This window comes from Brachypodium distachyon, chromosome 4 (assembly GCF_000005505.3).
Source record: "Brachypodium distachyon strain Bd21 chromosome 4, Brachypodium_distachyon_v3.0, whole genome shotgun sequence".
Classification (NCBI taxonomy): Eukaryota; Viridiplantae; Streptophyta; class Magnoliopsida; order Poales; family Poaceae; genus Brachypodium; species Brachypodium distachyon.
The window spans coordinates 18,561,052-18,577,074 of NC_016134.3; the positions used below are offsets into that span (position 1 = coordinate 18,561,052).

The 16,023-nt window shown below is 48.1% G+C and overlaps 1 protein-coding gene and 1 long non-coding RNA gene across 2 annotated transcripts; one reads left to right on the top strand and one right to left on the bottom strand.

Moving 5' to 3' along the window:
* Positions 1-1,305: 1,305 nt before the first annotated feature.
* On the bottom strand, positions 1,306-6,837 carry LOC106866863. Its single transcript, XR_001407924.2, has 2 exons — positions 3,981-6,837; positions 1,306-1,713 (listed from the first exon to the last, which is right to left on the bottom strand). It is a non-coding gene; the product is annotated as an uncharacterized LOC106866863 (long non-coding RNA).
* Positions 2,167-11,766, top strand: LOC100822464 (disease resistance protein RPM1). Its single transcript, XM_003575970.4, has 2 exons — positions 2,167-3,294; positions 9,611-11,766. Exons 1-2 carry the CDS (start codon positions 2,245-2,247, stop codon positions 11,474-11,476), a joined length of 2,916 nt encoding a protein of 971 aa, XP_003576018.1. The 5' UTR covers positions 2,167-2,244; the 3' UTR covers positions 11,477-11,766.
* The last annotated feature ends 4,257 nt before the right edge of the window (positions 11,767-16,023 follow it).

A 16,023-nucleotide genomic window follows, 5' to 3' on the forward strand; every position in this document is an offset into this window, starting at 1 on the left:
ATATAAATACACAAGGTGTGGCCTCATATACAACAGATCCAAAAGATACTTATTGATTGGGAAATCGAATCAGGTTGGGCTGACTCAGATTGGCCAAATCTCTTAATGCTATTCCTCCTCTTATGGTTTTATTATATTCTAATTGTAATCTCCATTTCCTCTTTGTCTTCCTTGACCATGAACTAATTGCAACAACTAAATGAAACAAGATTAGAAACATGAACATTTGGAAGAAAGATCTGAACCATGAACGGAAAGTAACAAGATCTGTCATAGAAAAATGCAAGAACAAATATCTAGAAAAAACAAACAACCAAAACAGAATCTCAGAAAAAAGGAAAAAAAATCTCCATCGCCCTATATCCTAATAGAGGAATGAATCTGAATGAGGACATTGATTTGTTGAATCAAAGAATGAATCTGAATGAGGAGCTCACGAGAGGTGAAGCACAAGGCAGTGGATCGTTTTGTCCTTACTGACCCCACATCTCCTTGTCTCTGCCTGGATCTCGCCGGACTGCGCCTCGTTAGCTGCGGTGCTTCGACTCTAGAGACAGGGCAACTGGGGCACGCCGTGGTCAGGGAAGAGGGAATGGGACATGGTCATGGAAGAGGGGCGACGCTCCGATTCTGCCAATCTCGCCACGGTGCACGCAGCCAACGCAAACAAGGCCAAGGCCATGTGTGGCTGCAGCGAGCTCGTGAGGGCCGCCGCCGCTTCATGCGGCCCCTCTTATGTTGTTGCTGCCTCGGCGACCATGGTTGACTTTCGCGTGCGTGAGCGACTTCAGAGACACGTCGCCTCTCTCTCATCTCCACGGCTTGTCCACCTCATCTTCCCCAATGGACTGGCTCATCGACTCTCTCTCGGACCGTTTATTATCCATGGCGGCGGCGGCGGATCCAGTCTCCATGATGGCGTGCACAGGGGAGGAGCGCCGCTGTGACGGGCCGTTCATAGATCTTTGCCGGCGGAGACGGCGCTCGCAGAGGAGGAGGACAGCTGCGGCGTGCAGAACGAGACGCGAGGCTTGCGGCGGAGGGAGGAGAAGCAGCGGTCGGAGGAGGCGGCGAGCGCTGGTCAGGAAGACAAGAGAGATGTTATTTTTACACGAAGGGAGGGGGTACGCATCGGGACGTACAGGAGGGGACGCGGTGACATATTCATGTAAATTTAATGAAGTTGACGTACGGTGCCCGCGGTAATCACTACCAATTCCAATTTAATATATAGTAATAGACGTTCCACGGCCGGCAGCGGGGACGTCTGTAATTTTGTTTGTTTCGCTCAAGCAAACTCCATCAAGAAACCAAATAGGCTTACGGAACCTCACCTATTCTAGTACTATTTTCAAGAAACTTTCGTCCTTCCAAGTTGAGTAACACCAATGGCTGCTGATAGTTTAGCTTGAGCAGCATATTCTGGGATCTTTCCACCGACCGCAGAAGCCGATGAAGTCATGGCTAGCTGACTGTACAGATTTGTGACTTGTGAAGTCTCCTTGGAAAATGGATGGAAACATCCAACGTGAGCATCATCATCGTTGCATTAGGTTACAGGGAGAGATGTCGGCATTGCAATTACATTGACCACCTAGAAATCTAGAATGGTACCATCACCATCCTACCTTTTCCTTTGTCCTTAAGTCTTCCTTACCCACCTTAGAACTTGGGGACGAATTAACGAGGGAACTTCAGACTGAAAACCTGAAACTATAGATTGAGACAGAAATCAACTTTGAGCTTGCATAAAACTCAAGAAACCTCAATTGCAATTGTTTCCAAAACTTTCAAATAATAAAATTTTGAAAACCGTGGCTATGGATTCGACTAGAATGGTATACGAGGTCAATGAACAAACGAGATGGTGATGCACGGCTGACACGACAATGGTGGAAAATGAATGGAAAATGGGGCTGAAGAAGGAAAGTCTGTCCTCGTCAGCCATCTTGTCGACCTGTTGTCAGTGCGGGCACGACCTCATAAGCTTCAACTCATTGTGAAATGCGTTGAAGCAGCACAAGAAAGCTAGGAAGCCCACCTTCACAAGCCAAACTGCTACTGCTGACACGGTTTGGTCGGCCGCTAAGTGATGTGCCCACCAAAGTTACATATGCAAAAGCACTATAAGTAGCAGCCTACCGCGCCAAACAGTAAAGCATTACCTACCTCTCTGTCTGTGTGTGAGAGAGAGCGCCCATTAGCAACCTCTGTGTGTGAGTGAGCTGAGCGAGAGTGCAAGAGATGGAAGCAACGGCAGTGAGCTTGGCGAGGTCCGTGCTGGACGGGGTCCTGAGCAGCGCAGGGTCTGCCGTCGCAGATGAGGTGGCGCGTCTCCTGGGCGTGCCCAAGGAGGTGGAGTTCATCCGCAACGAGCTGGAGATGATGCAGTCCTTCCTCAGGGTGGCCTCGGCGCGCCCCGATACCGCCGTGCGCAACGACACCGTGCGGACTTGGGTGAAGCAGGTGCGCGACCTTGCCAACGACGTAGAGGACTGCCTCCTCGACTTCGTGCTCTACTCCGCCACAGCCTCCTCCTCATGCTCACCACAGGTCTGGTCGTGGCTCCCGGGGCCCCTTGCTGCGCGCCACCGCATCGCCACCAAGATCCGGGACCTCAAGGCCAGCGTCGAGGAGCTGAACCAGCGCAACCAGCGGTACCACATCGTCATGGACAACTACCCCCCACCACGTGGCATCGAAGATGTCCAGCAGCCATCCGGCAGCATACTACTACTCCCCGGCCACGACGTGCTGTCGGCCGCGGAGCTCGCGTTCCAGGAGCTGGACATGATCGGCCGGATCAAGGAGAAGGCCGAGCTTCGTGACCTCATCTCCCTCAGCAACGGTGCTGCGCTGTCCGTGGTGTCGGTGTGGGGAATGGGAGGCATGGGCAAGTCGTCCCTGGTCAGCATCGTGCGCAACGACCCGGTGCTCCTCGACGAGTTCGACTGCGGTGCGTGGGTGACCGTGCCACACCCGCTTGACAGCGCCGACGAGTTCAGGCGGCGACTCAGGAAACACCTCGGGCTCGAAGTGGCACACGACGTCCGGGAGCACCTCAAGGACAAGAGGTATGTCATCGTGGTCGATGACCTGCTCTCCCAAGAGGAGTGGGGACACGTGTGGCAAGTCCTCAATTTCCACAACGGCAAGGGAAGCCGCGTCATCGTCACGACGCGGCGTGAGGACGTCGCCCGGCACTGCGCCGGGAACGTGGGAGAAGGGCGTGGCCATGTCTACGAGCTCAAGCCACTTCAGGATAAGGAATCCAAGGATCTCCTGTTTCAGAAGGTGAGCCCCTATCCTAACAGCTAGTTCTTTACCAAATATGGAATTAATTACTATATCTTTCAGTCATCATAATTCACAAATAGAAATACATAAAGTATCATATTGATAGCGTAATTGTTGATTGGAGCCTTGTTTTAAAGTTAAGATAAATGGAACAGTTAAAAAACTTCCTATGAAAATCGATGGTTTTGTGTCAAGATGGAAGATCCTAATCTCTCATCATATAATCCTCAAGAGAACAAGAGAAATAATATGTACGGTAGAGAGTTTTGACAAAACTAAATGGAGCTTGTTAACCAAAAAAAAATATTGTCCGTATGCCAATTGCCCAGTCATTCCAAACAAGGCATGCGTATCCACAATCGTACTTACATACTTTGTGTTAAATATTCTCAGAATTGCACATGGGCATATGAAACGGGTTCCAGTTTCACAGAACCTTTAGTTTTAGCCTGGATATCAATTTCCCAACCACGACCTATTCAAAGAGTACTACATTTTTCTATTTTCTATCGTATTCGCTCATGGCCTATCACTATCAGGGAACAAATTACATGACGCAATGCCCAAACATACCCAAAGTATACTGCAACTCGCAGCACCAGTTCATTAGGTCAGGGTGCCTGGGATAGCCCTAGGAACTTAGATATTGAGGAAGAAACGGGGGTTAGTCAGGGCTTGCTTACCAGCGAGGGGAATCCCGGGGAAGTAGGAGGATCAGAGGCGGGCGGCGGCGGTGGCGACTCGAATGGACACAGCTAGATGGGTGGAATCCCCAGTAGAGGGGCGGAGGTGGCAGAAGGAGCTGCCGCCGCCGCCGGCTCCTCGTCCCTCGCTCGTGTGCTTTTGGCTATGGATCCACATTTGCAACGGCTGCAGAACGAGGTGTCTCAACAAAGGTTGACAAAGGTGCTTACGCGCAACAAAAAATTTATTTGGGTATGCTACACGGCAAATCCTATGTTACTCGAGAATGGAGATTATTATTGACGAAAATGCACCCGCAGTCCTCTTTCGTAAAGGTTCTTTAGTCATAATATAGTTTCATAAGTGGTTCAGTGGAGTTCACGAGGGCGTTCACCCGCGTCTGACCGAGTGACGTGCCGCGTTGACATATGCCACATTGGCGCTTGGGCCCACATGACGGTTAGCATTAAACGTAATCTTGCAGAATCCCCCTGTTTCTCTCTCTTTTCTATTAAGCGGTCCTCTCCCTCCTCTGTCCCTCTCACCGGCCACACAGAGGCGAATTCAACTCCAGAAAGGCTGCGCTAATGGGCTGAGCCCCTTCTCCCGCCTCGGCGCCGGCCGCCGTCGGTGAAGAACAGCTCCGCGAGATACCGCACCATCTCCGCTCCTCCCGGTCCCCCTCACATCCCACACCGTGAGATCCCCGTTGACCTCGTCCCCGACTCCTGCTGGTCTGCCTCGTCCCCGATTCCCTCCGGTCCGCCTCGTCTCCGCCTCCACCGGCGGCACCACCTCCAGAACATGTCGAGCGGAGGAGTCAGCAAGATCTGCACTGCTGACGGCCCTCATTCGCATCCTCACCGCAGGATCGATGAGCTGAGAAACGACGGATTCTCCCTGTTCTACGAGCTCAGCGCGGCGCGGGCGCGGGAGTTAGTACCACGGGGGCGGCAAAGTTTATAATGGCTTTTTTGCAATATCTCTGACGCGGGTGCGGGAGTTAGTACCGTGGAGCCCGCCGGCGACGGAGAGCTTGCAGCGGTGGCGAGGTTCTGCGACGCGGGGGCGCTGTAGAGCGAGAGAGAGAGAGATGGGGGACGACGGTTGGGGATTCGCGCGGTCGGCGCGCTGCTTCGGGGTGCTGTGGCTCGCAATCAACGGCGTGGGCGGCGGTGGCACCCGGCCGCGGTCGGGGAAGACGATCCCCCGTCGCAGTTGCTACAGGTGCGCGCAGGGTCAGACGCTCGCGGGGGAGAACGCGGGGCGGTGCGGCAGGATCGGGTGGTGCGCGCGGGGCGGAGGGCAGCAGGGGAGCTCGCCCGAGCATGAGATGGAGGCGGCAGAGAGATTTCGGTGGGGGGAGAAGAGAGGAGGAGAGCAGAGGAGGGAACGGGGCACCGGGAAGAGCAAGGAAAAAGGCAGGGTTTTTTTTGCAAAAAATAGTCCACTCTAACACCCACCATGTGGACCCAAATAGAACCACTTATGAAACAATTAGATTCAAATGTGCAGTTTCAAAAAATTAGGACTAACTTGAGACTTTTACGTAAGAATTAGGAGATCTCTGATTGGACTTTTACGTAAGAATTAGGAGATCTCTGATGCATTTTACTCATTATTATCTGGTGAGTGCTAGGCATCGGCCAGGCGGCCTGGAGGAAAAGTCAGCCACCATTAGGACCATCCGCTTGGAACGCTCGCACCCCCTGGCTGTCACGTGGAAGAAATTAACGATCTCGAGTCTTCCCCATCCTCGTCTTCTTCCACGTTTTTCCTCCACAGAAGAAACTAATCCCCACCCCTCTCCCTTCGTTCCTCACATGACGAGCCCATGGATCCTCACCGGTCGTGCCGGCGGCCGGCTTGCAACACATCTGATATGGGCTTGCGGTACCACTGGCGGAGAGATGGCCACTGCTTGTAGCACAGCGCTTGCAGCAGCGTCTGCAGCCCTGCCGCGCACCGATGCCAGCTTCGTCGCCTCGCCCTTGCAGCTCCGGCGGCGGTCATGGCCTTGCAACACCTTCGCCTCCCCTGCAGCACCGGTGGCCATGGCCTCGAAGCACCACCGCACACCAGTCGCAGCATCTTCGTCTCGCCCTTGCAGCACAAACGCCCACCGTTTGCAGCATCACCGGCGGTCAAGGGCTCGCAGAGCCGCCCCACACCGGTCACAGCATCTTCGCGTTGTCCTTGCAGCACCGGTGGATCGTTCGCAGCATCACCGTCGACCATGGCCACGCAGCACCGCCGCTTCTCCCTGCAGCATCACCGTCGACCATGGCCACGCAGCACCGGCAGCCATGGACTCGCAGCATCGGCGCCTCCCCCGCTGCAGCACTTGTGGCCATGGCCGCCTCCCGCTTGCTGTAGGTTGTTGCACCGACTGCCAGCTTGCGGCGGGGCGCATCTCCGCTTGCAGTAGCGCTGCAACAGAGCTAGCAGCGGCGGATGTGTGAAGCTTAGCTTGGAGGCGGCAATGGGGATGGGGATGGAGAGGGGAAAACGTGTGGAGGAGTGTGCGTGGCTTGCTTCAGGATAAGGACGCGTGCGGTCAAGACGCTGGTGAGATCTTTCTGGATAACGATTGCGTGGCTTAGGCACTTTAGATCCAACGGCCGTGCGCCCGGGCGATGCTGTGCGTGAGATCGGCCGGGTGGGATATATCGTTTCCCTTATTATTTGGAGGAGAAAAAACGGTCTTTCTATTGAAAAGTCACGTTTGAGCTCAGTGGATTGCTGATCCAACGGTAATACAGCGGAAGAATGGAAATAACATCTGGCTATTAATTCAACGGTTCTGATATATCTGCTCAACTTTAAACTTTTTGCTTAAAACTAGACCTCCTATATATATACCCACACCCAGGAGAAAATATCTCAACTTATAACAATCGCTTCAATACTAAAAGAGTAATATTGGTAGCTAAAAAAAGAGAGAGTGATATTGGTATGCAGTGGTGAATCTCACGTGATGAGATGTTAACAAATGTCGACAGTAAAGCTACATGAAGAGTTTTTATTTATATATGTCACAGTTATTACTAACATCTTGATAATAAGTGTTGAAATAAATATATTAAGCACTTTTTAGTAGATTTTAAATTATTAGGTGAATTGATTATGTGCATCACTTTTGATAGTACAAATCACCGAAATACTGATGTGATATGTTTTAGTAACAGTAACGTGGACTGTTGGAGACACTCAATTAGAAACTAGCTACAGGTCCAGGCAGCTCAGCTATTGACCATAGCTTGTAACTGGTGATAGCTCCGGCTACTCCATACAAGTAACATTTATCCCAAAACAATATGATAATTTCACATACATTTACATTCTTAAATAAAAAATACATCAATTGTAAGATTAGACTTTGCAAAAACATATTAAGAAATTTCATTTCCTCCTTTCTATATTCCAACATTCATATTTCTTATCCATTAAGTACTTCATGTTATAAAAATGTATAGTAATTATTTGTTTAATGCATTAATATATTCTTAAGCTAATTACTCTATATCGCTATAATTACTCTATATGACATATAATTTTGCATATTTATTATATTCTATATTATGGTGTTAAATTTCTATGAACTAAGAGCTAATTCATGTCCTTTCACTAGTTTAGACATTCCTTAAATTTGTAGTGCTACTTTGGCTAGTTTCAAACTTTCTAAAGACATAGATTAGTAGACCAAATTACTATGATATCTAATCCAAATATGACTTCCATTATATGTGTATTTAATTAAAATTCAAATATATTATAAATAACTTCCATGATATCTAACAATAGTTCCATTAGGACCTCGCAAAGTGGTATTTAAAATTTGACCCAAAACAAAGACCAAACTCATAAAGTCTACTTTTAACGACAACCTAAATCAAACCGAATATTTCTTCCATGTCTTCGGCCATTCGAACCAATTCAAAAAAATCAAACTGAAAACCTAATTGCGAGTCAGATCATTTAAGGCCTAGATAGTACTGTATCTATAAGTACATTCCAAAACATTCTTCAAAATCTTTGTAGAAATGTGAATTTTTTAAATAATTTTCTTGTAATTATATTCCATGGTAAGGTTTCACCAAGCATAAAAGAAAACATCTAGAACATTAATAGTCACCCTTAACTTTGTTTGTAGCTCATTCTCCTGACCCCTCCTATAGAGGTGCCGCCACTCCTCTCAATCAATGGCGGACACAGGAAAAAAATGTAGGTGTGGCGATGTTTACCCAGAAGAAAACCATGTACAATACCAATTCACTAAAATAGTGTATATGTTGTTCTGTATTCAACAAATGTAGTAAAGAATCGAAAAATAAAATACGAGTATCAACATAAATTATATGGACCATATACTAGTATATATATAGGGTTATCGGCCAGATTTTAGGTCTGGCGGCCACCGGAGCAAGCCATACTGCTGGGTCCGCCACTGCTCTCAATTTCCATTGCTCGATAATCCTTTCGCAGCAGGCCATGCGATTTCGTAAGATTTACGTCATTCCGTGCCAACCAAACATATGTCATAACAAAAATATTAAACCAAGTTATCGGAGACCGCTGAACAATCAAATCAAAATCATCGACAAACATCGACGAGGATTCGCCCCATCCTTTCAGATCTCACATCCAAGAGCCGCCGAAATATAGAATAATCCTAAGTTCGGAAAATTCACATCGCAAGCCTTCAGACCATCCTCGGCCTTCAGATCCTATCTGGGCGGATAAGATGCAAGGAGAAACCCGTCTTCTTTTGCAAATAACCCCTTGGCGGCGCTGCTTTTCTGAGAACTCTTTGGCAGAGGGAGAGCACGTTCGCCTGGCCCGGGACCCCGGGTGGCTGGCGGCACTCGTGGGCTCGTGGCCATGTGAAGAAGGAAACCGACGATGGTGCCGCGAGCATCGTCTGAATGGAATGAGGGACGCGCGAGTGCACGACAGGGCTGAGCCTTGGATGGAGGCCACATGGAGTCGCTTCCAATTTCCAAACCATCCGCCCTTATGGCATTGTCTCGCTGACCCTGCACTTGTTACACGCCCTCTGCGTGTTTGATGAGATGCCACTGTTGAAACACCACCGGTATCCTCCGTAAAGCGTTTGTCAAAAAAATCCTCTGCAAAGCGCCAATGCGGTAAGATATATGAAGCTTTTTGTTTTGTTGAAATTTATTGCATGTCAATGTCGCTCCTCTCATCCCTGTTGCTGAACAAAACATAGGAGTGGTGTACGTATAACAGAACTGGAATGGAGTTGTAGCTTGTAAGGCAGATTGCAACACCTTATGTGTTTTTTAACCTGATTAGTGTAAAAATATCAATTCTTATCGCCTCTCAACTGCTGCAAATCTAAATTTCTGTAAAAATGGTTGCCGTTTGTAAACATAAGAAAAAGAACTGTTGGGAAGGTCCCTGAACTACTATGACTTGTGCACTGCAGCACTATGATTGACAAGAACTGGATGTATAGGTCCTTACGAATTCCAATTTTTATTTTTTATCAGAATTAAAAGAACAGTTGACCAAAACACCATGCCGATGGAGATGCCTTTTCATTTATCTATTCTGTTTTCCAAGAATACTCATGATTAATTTAATCTGTTTCCATCGTTTTTAGGTCTATAAAACAACTGAGTATACTTTATCCAAGGAAATGGCAGAGCAAGCGAGTCATATCTTAAAGAGATGTCGGGGGCTTCCGCTTGCCATATCCACAATAGGTGGTCTCCTAGCCAACAGGCCCAAGACAAGCATGGAATGGATGAAGTTGCATGAACACCTTGGAGCAGAGCTTGAGTCAGATCTCCGCAACATCACTAGAGTGATTGTCTCAAGTTATGATGGCTTGCCGTATCACTTAAAATCAATCTTCCTATACCTCAGTATATTCCCTGAGAACCATGAGATCAGATGCACCCGTCTATTGAGACGGTGGATGGCAGAGGGTTATATAGCAAAGAACCGTGATATGCCCGTGGAAGAAGTAGGAGAGCGTTTTTACAATGAGCTCATCAACCGAAGTATGATCCAGCCTTCAAAGAAGAACATTATCCCTGGCGTGAGAGTTAATCGCTGCCGAATTCATAGCATGGTTCTACAGATCATCCTGTCCAAGGCCGTTGAGGAAAACCAGCTCTTCATCATCGAGAAGCAATGCGATGAGGTTCCACATAGTAAGATACGCCACCTGGTAGTATCCAGATGGAAGAGGAGGAAGGATAAACTAGAAAACATAAACTTGTCTTATATTCGATCATTGACGGTCTTTGGAGAATGCCCTGTTTCTCTCATCTCTCCTAAAATGCGGCTTCTGCGAGTGCTGGACCTAGAAGATACAATCAATGTGAAAAATGAAGACCTTCGGCACATAGGGGAGCTGCATCACCTAAGGTATCTTTCTTTGAGAGGAACAGAGATTTCAAAGCTTCCATCTTCTTTGAAAAACCTTCGGTACCTAGAGACGCTAGATATCCAAGATACACAGGTGACAGAACTCCCTCACGGAATTGTCAAACTTGAGAAGCTACGTTATCTTCTTGCTGGCGTTGACTTCTCAAAAGATCTATTGCAAAAGGTGGTGCAGTCAAAGGTGGATAACCGGAAGACCAACCTGTTGGGAAAGATGGCAAACTTTCTTTGCTGCAACCGCAGGGATTATTGCAAGATTTCCAACATTGATCAACTCAGTGTAAGGGCTCCCGAAGGAATCGAGAAGCTAAGAAACTTGCATATGTTAGTTGCGTTCAATGTTGGACATGGCAATGGTGTGGCAGCGAGGATCAAGAAGCTGACGAACCTGCAAAAGCTAGGTGTTACAGCCACAGGTCTCACAGAGGAAGAAGGACATGAGCTGTGCAGGTCAATAGAGAAGCTCGATCGATTGGAACGGCTTGAGGTGCGTGCTGATTCTCTTCAGTTCCTTGCCAAGATGAATGAATCAGCAACACCAAAGCATCTAGCTTCACTCAGGCTATTAGGAGGTCTATTCTTTTTGCCTAAATGGATCACTTTACTCAATGATCTGGTCAAAGTGAAGCTGCTAGGGACAAAGCTGGAGCAGGGGCAAGTTAATATCCTTGGGAACTTGCACAATGTGGCTTTGCTTGGCTTGTGGGAGAACTCCTACATAGGGGACTCTTTGCGATTCAGTAGTGGTAAATTCCCAAAGCTGAAGTTCCTTGACATGGATGGTCTTGAGAAGATTGAAACTGTGACGATTGAGGAAGGGGCCATGCCTGAGCTTGAGCAACTTTGGGTAAACAACTGCAAAGCACTGCACGACAGTGATGATGGCTTGTCTGGAGTGCCACATCTTCCAAACTTGAATGAGCTTCTTCTGAAGAAATGTGGTGAGAAGGAGAAACTGATGAAGAAACTGCAAGAGCAGGTCAGTGATCATATCAAGCGCCCTAAGTTCCTCATTGGCAAGTCCATTGTACCGACTAGCTCAAAGCCTAGCATGAGCGTGGTGGACGAGCAATGAGGATCAAAGGCTTCCCCTGCCCTAAAAAAGGCTTTTCATAAATTATTTATGGTATTTTGTCATTTTGTGTATAATGTTTAGTGTATATATAAGTTATCTGTCTGTTTCGTTTCACCTTGGGACAGAACTCCAATAACTACAAATAGCAGTCCAGTAAACTTCAGAAAGTGAAGTGAAAAAACTTATAGGTGGTTTCTGTGTTTGAGATTTCTACCATATGGTAGTTCTAACCAATGTTACTATGACCATGTTGGCATTCCTTTTTGTCGAATCAAAATTTTGTTTGTCTCGTATTCGCTTTACTTTTTTACCTGAACTGCAAGTGAGATGGCATCCTGTAATAAATACCATATCGAACAATCGATTCCAAACAGAACACAACAAAAAAGTTTTGTTGTCATGTATACTCTTAAGTTTATTTTGAAGTATATATTGCTCCAGCCAAAATTATTGAGTCTAGAGCGCAACCTTTGCAAAGAAGAGAACATTCTTTAACAAGTTCAGCTCATATATTACTAATTAATAGAACAAGAGTTTACCATAGGAAGGAAAGATAGTCAGGCCACAAGCTGGCATCTATGCTTTTTATCGGTGCGGTATAGTCTAGAAGAGATCATCAAGGATCTAAGCTAGAGAGTACAATACATGAACGTCCTCATTTGCGAATACTTTGGCATTGCGAGCAGCCCAAATACGCCATAAAATAATCAACAAGATGGAAGGCCATATTATGGCAGGCAGAGGAGGGTGTGTGTGTGTTGCGCAGCTTTGGCAACACCTCCACACAGGGGCGGGCCTACAGCCCGTGCTACCGGGCTGTACCACGGGTCCATCCCAAGTGAAGGACACAGCAGATATGATAAGCCTAGCCTGATAGCCCCCCAAGGCCCAGCCGTCCGCGCAGCCCAGTAGGCCGAAGTGATCGCTCGGTGTCTCCCTGGTTCGATGCGTATCGATCAATCCTGGCTCCCGCCATCCCGTTGGTCTCCAAAAATCCTAGCTCGCTCGTTAGTCGTTAGGTTCGGGAAAAAAAAATCTCCACACCCAAATAGATTACTTTTGGTTTGCCGATTCGTTCCAAAACATTTTTGATTGGTATTTATCTAAGAAAAAATCCCTCTGTTTCATGATTTTGTCTCAAAATTGCCCAAAAATTTCTAAAACACGTCTAGATGCATGTAATATTTCGACAAGAATTATGAAACAGATGGTATATTTATCTAAGAAAAATGTATTTTTGTATGTCTTTAGACTTTTTTTGGAGACTAATGGTGTTTGGGCCGATGAGTTCATGCTTTTTTCTACCGTAAATTCATTGTCATCTAACAATTTAGTTTTGTCATAAGTTAGCCCCCTCCTTCGTTCATTCCTGGGTCCGCCACTGCCTCCACACGCCCTTCACCGGCGCTAGGCGCACCACCAGAACAAGGACAGGATGCGGTGAAAGAGTTCTAGAGTCCTTGACTTCTTCACATTGTTTATGATCGGCGACACCACGAGGGAGAGCACCCCTGAACCCAAGGGACGGATCAGGTGATCGTCCGACTTCAAGGTGACTGGCACAAGCGACCAACTCAACGGCTGCTGCGCCTCCACGCTGGGGAGGAGGGCGCAGACCTCACGGTGAGCCGCTTCACGGCAGCGTGAGACGTGAGAGCATATGCTCCCCCGTGGATGCAGGCGACGTCGCGAGGCTCCTGGAAGCCAGGCTCGTCGGCGTCATCGTCGCCGCCCCCGGGGAGGCCAGTCCTTGCCGCCGTGGGCCTGACCGCGACCCCCCGCGGATTCTCCTTTGTCGCCGCCAGCTGCGCCCCGGCCTGCTCCACCGCGGGGGTGGTTCGGGCAGTCCCTTGAGAGGTGCCCGATATCCCCGCCGTTGAAGCAAGCCCCGGCAGCGCGGCGCTCCTCGGGGCGCTGCTCGCGCTTCTCCTTGATGGTCTGGAGAGTGCGGCAGTCCTGCGCGTCGTGGGTGGCGTTGGTGTGGATGGGGCAGCGCGCGGCCGCTGCCGGCTCTGCTCGATACTCCCGCCGACGCCGCCTTCTTGGTGGGCCTGTAGGGAGCCCCCAGCTCCACGGCAAGCACTTGCTTCCCGTCGCATTTCCGGGAGCTCTTCTTCTCGGAGCCCTCCGATGGGTTTGCCGCTGCTTTGGCAGCAAGCTCGGGTGCCAGGCGCCCTTCCTCGGCCATCGCACACTTGTGCGCGAGAGCGTAGAGATCCCTTGTGGTCCGGATCCGGTGCGTGTTGAGCTTCTCACGCATCTTCGGGTCTCGGACGCTGATGGCGTACTTGTTGACGATGGCGGCCGCTTCCGTCTCAGGGATGGAGTAGGAGAGGTTGGAGAACCTGTTGGTGAAGTCCCGCAACGTCTCCCCCAGTTTCTGCATGACCGTGTGCAGTTCCGCCATGGTTCTCGGGCGCTTGTAGCCGCCCTGGAACGCGTTCACGAACTGCTCTCGCAGGTCAGCCCAGGAAGCTATGGACCCGGCGGGCAGGTTGAGCAATGTAAGACCCCAGGACCGGAATTATACAATTTAGCCCCAAATTGCTAGCCTTTGCATAATTCAAGCCTCAGGTTCTTAACCTACGATAAACACCTCAATACATACACGCATTAATGTGCTCATCGCAGAATTTTGCAACATGAATATCATTACCAAAACTCTACAGAAGAGAGTAATCACAAAACTCATACAAGGAGCAGAATAACAAATATTACAAAGAGAGGACACATGTCCCAACATTACATCATTACATCAGCGGAAGTCGTATTATGCCCGAGTACGGACAAGAATACAGCATGGCCTAAAGAGGCTGGAAGCTGGAAGGAAACCCGCCACAAGTCTCAGAACCCTGATCTGGATCTCCTGGCTAAACATTGAATCCAACGTCGTGCTCCATGAAGAAGCTACAGCTCACCTGCTCTGCTGGAACCTCTGAAGAAAACTACGTTGCAAAGCAACTGAGTACAAAGTACTCGCAAGACTTACGGGGAGATCTATGCTAGCATGCAACATGTCTCAAAGGAGGGTAAAGTGAGGTTATGCAGCAACAGATATATCTGGAGAGACACACTAATGACATCGTCTAAGTAGAGGATAAGAAGCGTCTACCAAGTGAGGTGATTAACCTATTTACTAAACACCAAACAACACAATCCTCATATCACCCCCTCAACACCCTGTGAGGAAGCAATCCAAAGGACACTCACACTTAAGCAGTTTTAAGCATATCCAGAGAATAATCCCTAATTAGTAGTCAAGTGGTTGAGATTAAGTTGATTAAGTTCTCTATGATCAAGTAATGACCAACCAAGTCGTCCATGACCGCGAACACGGTTTTACGAAAGATTTATCCCTGCAGGGTGTGCCAATTTACCCGTACACGTTCGTCCAACCCTTGTTGCCACTCGAGTAGGAACACACAAAGACGTGTGTCGGCAGGATTGGACGACACGACGTTTCCAAGCCCCACAACTAATCCAGGGAACCACCCAACTGAGTCTAATCCGAAACGAGAGTCCGGCCGAAGCGTCATATGGACTCAAGAGTTGCGAGGACAGCTGGTAGTGGTTCAGTGTCCGCAGAATGACCACTCCAGACTAGTGCCGCAATCCTATATGAATGCAAAGTACCAACAAATCTCCAAACACAACATCAGTGTATATGCGATATGCCAAATGGAACGCCCGAACTATGTGGCCCCTGGAAGAGCTATGAAACGAGTACTAAGCCGAGGGGGAACCCATATATTCTCCCACAAGCGGTTAACGCGAAGTTTCTTGGGTCGGCGAAAACGAGAACTCAGTCCTTAGGTCGGCGCCAATGGAACAAAACACCAATGCGTTAGAGCACGGCCTCCCATCGTTGCCTTGTTACAGTTTAATATCATATCACAGTTTAATAATTGCAATTTAGAACATAAAGTAGCATGTGGATGTAGCAATTGTGAAACCCTAGATATAAGGACACTAGACTCGCAACTAAACATGACATCTAATAACCAAGATATAGGGCATCGTGACAAGACTGAGATCGTAACTTAATGCAAGATTGAGGAAGAGGCGATAGGTATAATCAACATGGTCAAGGAAGGGCTGCTTGCCTGAAATACTCAATTGCCCGGAATTGAGCAAGAATCCTGAAAGAAGAACACAAGTGTAGTCGTCGTCGTAGGAATCGCAGACTAGCGAGCAAGAAGCAAATACACCACATAAAAAGAAAGTATAAGCATACAAGATACACATGGTAATTAACATGCGCAATCAAGAAATGATGCGTGACATAGGGATGATGCATGACATATTAAGTATTCCGATCGTAAATCCGATTACAATTTTACCAAGTTAAATGGAGTCCAAAACGTTCTACACATAGCATCTATACAACTCCATATGCAAGTAATATAGTTTAATGGCTTAAATACACACAACAATGTTATAGTTGTATTAAGATGCATGACAATGACATGGATAGGTGCGATGCATGCTTTAAAACAAGAACAACACACCAAACAAACGAGTCGCACGGGGTTGCACACGCCAACGAG

What these genes read in the sequence shown, in the direction of transcription:
- LOC100822464 (XM_003575970.4), top strand. Translation starts at nt 2,245, where the DNA reads ATGGAAGCAACGGCAGTGAGCTTGGCGAGGTCCGTGCTGGACGGGGTC. An exon ending in AGGATCTCCTGTTTCAGAAG is followed by an intron (nt 3,295 to 9,610) that starts GTGAGCCCCTAT and finishes CATCGTTTTTAG; the next exon opens with GTCTATAAAACAACTGAGTA.